Raw genomic sequence first — 3,369 nt, forward strand, 5'->3', positions numbered from 1 at the left:
ATGTCAGCGGGTAAAGTAATGAACCTATTCAGTGCAACCTGCGTTATTTTACGCACGGAGCGCCATCGCTTACTTTAATAAATAATTTAAATTAACTACAATACAGAAATTCTCAGTATCTCCTAAAATAAATCTACAATTCTGTTTTAGTTGTTAATAGAAAGGCAGCAGACTTTCTGAAGTCAGGATCCCCACAGGTCTTTATTTTAAACTAACACAGCCATGATAAAATGAACCATCCCTCCCGTGAACGATGTGCAGTTTTAATCAAAACTGTCAAGATAATTGAACACAATTACAGTAAATGCGAAAGTTGGAGACGATCTAATAGAGGTCCGAGGCCAGAACAATGCACCCTTTATATCTTCTGTAATAGTTTGTGTATATTAACTCTTAAGAAGTTAAAACATGTTGAATCCCGCGGGGGCTAAATTGCACTAGAGTGCACGGTAATTGTCTGATATGAGAAAGATGGAGAAAACTGTGGAGAGGTCCTTGTAAAACAAGCACTTAAAGCTGCAGTGAAATCTGTAAAACACAGACCGAGGACAGAGTGAAGTCGGTCAACTTTTACGCACAAGTACATTTGCGGGAAAAGAAAAAGCAGAAAACTTTTTTTTAAGCTTGCGCTTCAGAACGCGAAAGGCTTCTGAAAAATGGAAAAGAAAGAGGAGTTTGAACGCACTTGGTCTACTACATCGCGGTGTTTGTTGCCTCTTGGTGGAGGCGGCGGAGGCGATGGCGAATAATTTGCCAAGCTTTTTATTTACTACGCAGCATCCCACATCGCCAGACACGGGTCATCATTCCTCCTTCTTTAAATTTATGGAATGTGATGTTCTGTAAAAATTTCAGTAAGTGGCCCCCTAATACCTCCTTCCCAATTCACTCTCATTTAACTTTACCTTCCTTCCGCTGTCTTTTATTATGGAGGGGGCGGTGGGGTGGATGAGGGAGGGGAGGTGGGAGGGTGGCGGTGGGGGAGTGGAGAGCTGTCTGAGGCGCTCTATTGATGACCTCACGGTAGTATGTGGCAGTGCGACGGGACGAAGCCGCTGATTGGTCGCCCGTGTCACAGCGGCACTTCAAAGCCGGAGAGGAGCCTACAATTGTGGAAGAATGGGCGGAACACATCATTGTATTGCACACCTCTAAAAAAACAGTGCTCTGATTCATAAATATAAAAAGATCCTCTGAGGAGGGCTGTGTTTTTGTGTGATGGCAACTTCACTTCTAGGGGTGAGTCTAAAGGACTTTCTTACTGGTTTAATTAGTTCTTGTCATTGTCCTGCGGAGGGGGATTAAACTTACATCGGTCGCAAAGTAGCAGCAAAGCCAGTGCGTTGGTTATATTTCCAGCAAGCGGTTTGTATGATAAAGACGAGGCTCTGTAAACTGCATATAGGCTGAGTTTGGCGGTCATCGGCGCTCAAAACACGCATGTTTTCCCTGCTGTCCCGTTTGGCATGCATTTGTAAGCGCCGTCTGACGCATTTCACTTGTCTACTTTCTGTTCATCCAGGTAGGAAATCAAGATAATCTTCTCTGTTGATTACCAAAACTTAAACAAAAATACAGCTTATTAGTCGTCTGCTGAAAAACAGGGAAACTGTTTCTACTTGAACGCTATTTCCCGATCCGAAAAGAATGCATTAAAATGCCTGTAATTAATCTGTGGAACTTGTAAGTCGCTTACATATTTTCTTGTCCTTTCAGGAGGAGCCGAGGTTAGGATCGACTCCTTTAGCCATGTTAGCTGCAACATGTAACAAAATAGGGAGTCCGAGCCCTTCACCGTCGACAATTTCGGATAACTCCTCGTCATTTGGAAAAGGTTTCCACCCGTGGAAAAGAGCCGCTGCGAGTAGCTGCAGTCTCGGATCCGGCCTGCCCGGTTTCGGGGTATCGCGTAATGGATCTGGCATCTCGGACTCTTTTGGCACCAACAGCTCCACCGGATCCAGTGCCTTTTCCCTCACGTCCGGTACCTCGTCTAGTTCACACTTTGGAAACGATTATTCGGTTTTCCAAGCGTCCGTGTCGAGCAGCTCTCAAGAGTCCAGCCACCAGCCGGTCTTCATCTCAAAAGTGCACACCTCAGTGGACAGTTTGCAGGGCATCTATCCGAGGATGAGCGTTGCGCATCCTTACGAGTCCTGGTTCAAATCGTCTCATCCCGGGATCCCCACGGGAGACGTTGGTACCACCGGAGCCTCTGCATGGTGGGATGTGGGAGCGGGATGGATTGACGTTCAGAACCCTAACGGAGCAGCAATACAGACGTCCTTACATTCCGGTGGACTCCAGACCTCCTTGCACTCTCCCCTGGGCGGATATAACTCTGATTACTCGAGTTTAAGTCACTCTGCTTTCAGTACAAGTCCATCTCCACACCTGTTGACAACCGGCCAACACCTGATGGACGGTTTCAAGCCGGTGTTATCCTCTTATCCCGACACAAGCCCCTCTCCTTTAACCGGGGCAGGAGGGACTATGCTCTCCGGGGGTCCACCTGCGTCTTTAGCGGGGTCTCCGAGGTCATCTGCCCGGCGGTACTCGGGAAGAGCCACCTGCGACTGTCCAAACTGCCAGGAGGCGGAGAGACTGGGACCGGCGGGCGCCAGCCTCCGGAGGAAAGGTCTCCACAGCTGTCACATTCCAGGCTGTGGGAAGGTATACGGGAAAACCTCGCACCTAAAGGCGCATTTGAGGTGGCACACAGGCGAGAGGCCGTTTGTGTGCAACTGGCTCTTTTGCGGAAAAAGGTTCACTCGCTCCGACGAGCTCCAGCGACATTTACGCACACACACAGGGGAGAAGCGATTCGCTTGTCCGGTGTGCAACAAGAGATTTATGCGTAGCGATCACCTGAGTAAACACGTAAAAACTCACAGCGCCGGGGGATCTGCCGGCTCTGGCTCCGGGGGCAGCGGAGGGAAGAGGGGGAGTGATACCGACAGCGAGCACAGTGCACCGGGAAGCCCTCCATGCCATTCCCCAGACCTGTTGCACCCACCTGAGTCTGCCCAGGGAGTAGGCATGAACGGGCTCTAAAAAAAACTCCCCCAGTGAAGTGAAAACTGTAAAACAGCAAAGTGTCGTGATGGAATTGTCCGAGAGGACATGAAAGTGGACATACTTTGGTGCATCATCATTGTCATTTAATGAGAAAATCGGCCTCTATGTTTCTTTGACTCTTTCAAAGTGCTTAAGACGTCCAATTGAATAATTTCATAGCCGTGCCATCAGAAACTTCTCATCTGCGGTGTGAAAGTGTAGTCAAGTCCTTGTGTGACACACTGTGGGAGGGCACGATCAAAACTTTTTATTTTACTTACTGTTTTTCTTTTGCAGCCCGATCCTGAATAC

General features: G+C 48.2%; 1 protein-coding gene across 2 annotated transcripts; it reads left to right on the forward strand.

The window, feature by feature from the left end:
• Positions 1-1,137: 1,137 nt before the first annotated feature.
• Positions 1,138-3,369, forward strand: sp8b (sp8 transcription factor b). 2 transcript variants are annotated; one of them, XM_005738438.2, is made up of 2 exons: positions 1,138-1,239; positions 1,717-3,369. In XM_005738438.2, the coding sequence occupies exons 1-2, from the start codon at positions 1,219-1,221 to the stop codon at positions 3,052-3,054; spliced, it is 1,359 nt and encodes a 452-aa protein (XP_005738495.1). In that variant the 5' UTR covers positions 1,138-1,218; the 3' UTR covers positions 3,055-3,369. The 2 variants fall into 2 exon arrangements, with proteins under 2 accessions (XP_005738495.1, XP_005738496.1); XM_005738439.2 differs by lacking the exon at positions 1,138-1,239 and adding an exon at positions 1,250-1,522.

Source organism: Pundamilia nyererei, unplaced genomic scaffold, assembly GCF_000239375.1.
Source record: "Pundamilia nyererei isolate P.nyererei 1_Seehausen unplaced genomic scaffold, PunNye1.0 scaffold00084, whole genome shotgun sequence".
Lineage (NCBI taxonomy): Eukaryota > Metazoa > Chordata > Actinopteri > Cichliformes > Cichlidae > Pundamilia > Pundamilia nyererei.

Bases quoted from the DNA above. Each gene is read 5' to 3' on its own strand.
- sp8b (XM_005738438.2), top strand. From the start codon at position 1,219: ATGGCAACTTCACTTCTAGGG. The intron at 1,240-1,716 runs GTGAGTCTAAAG...TTGTCCTTTCAG, and splicing joins TGGCAACTTCACTTCTAGGG to GAGGAGCCGAGGTTAGGATC.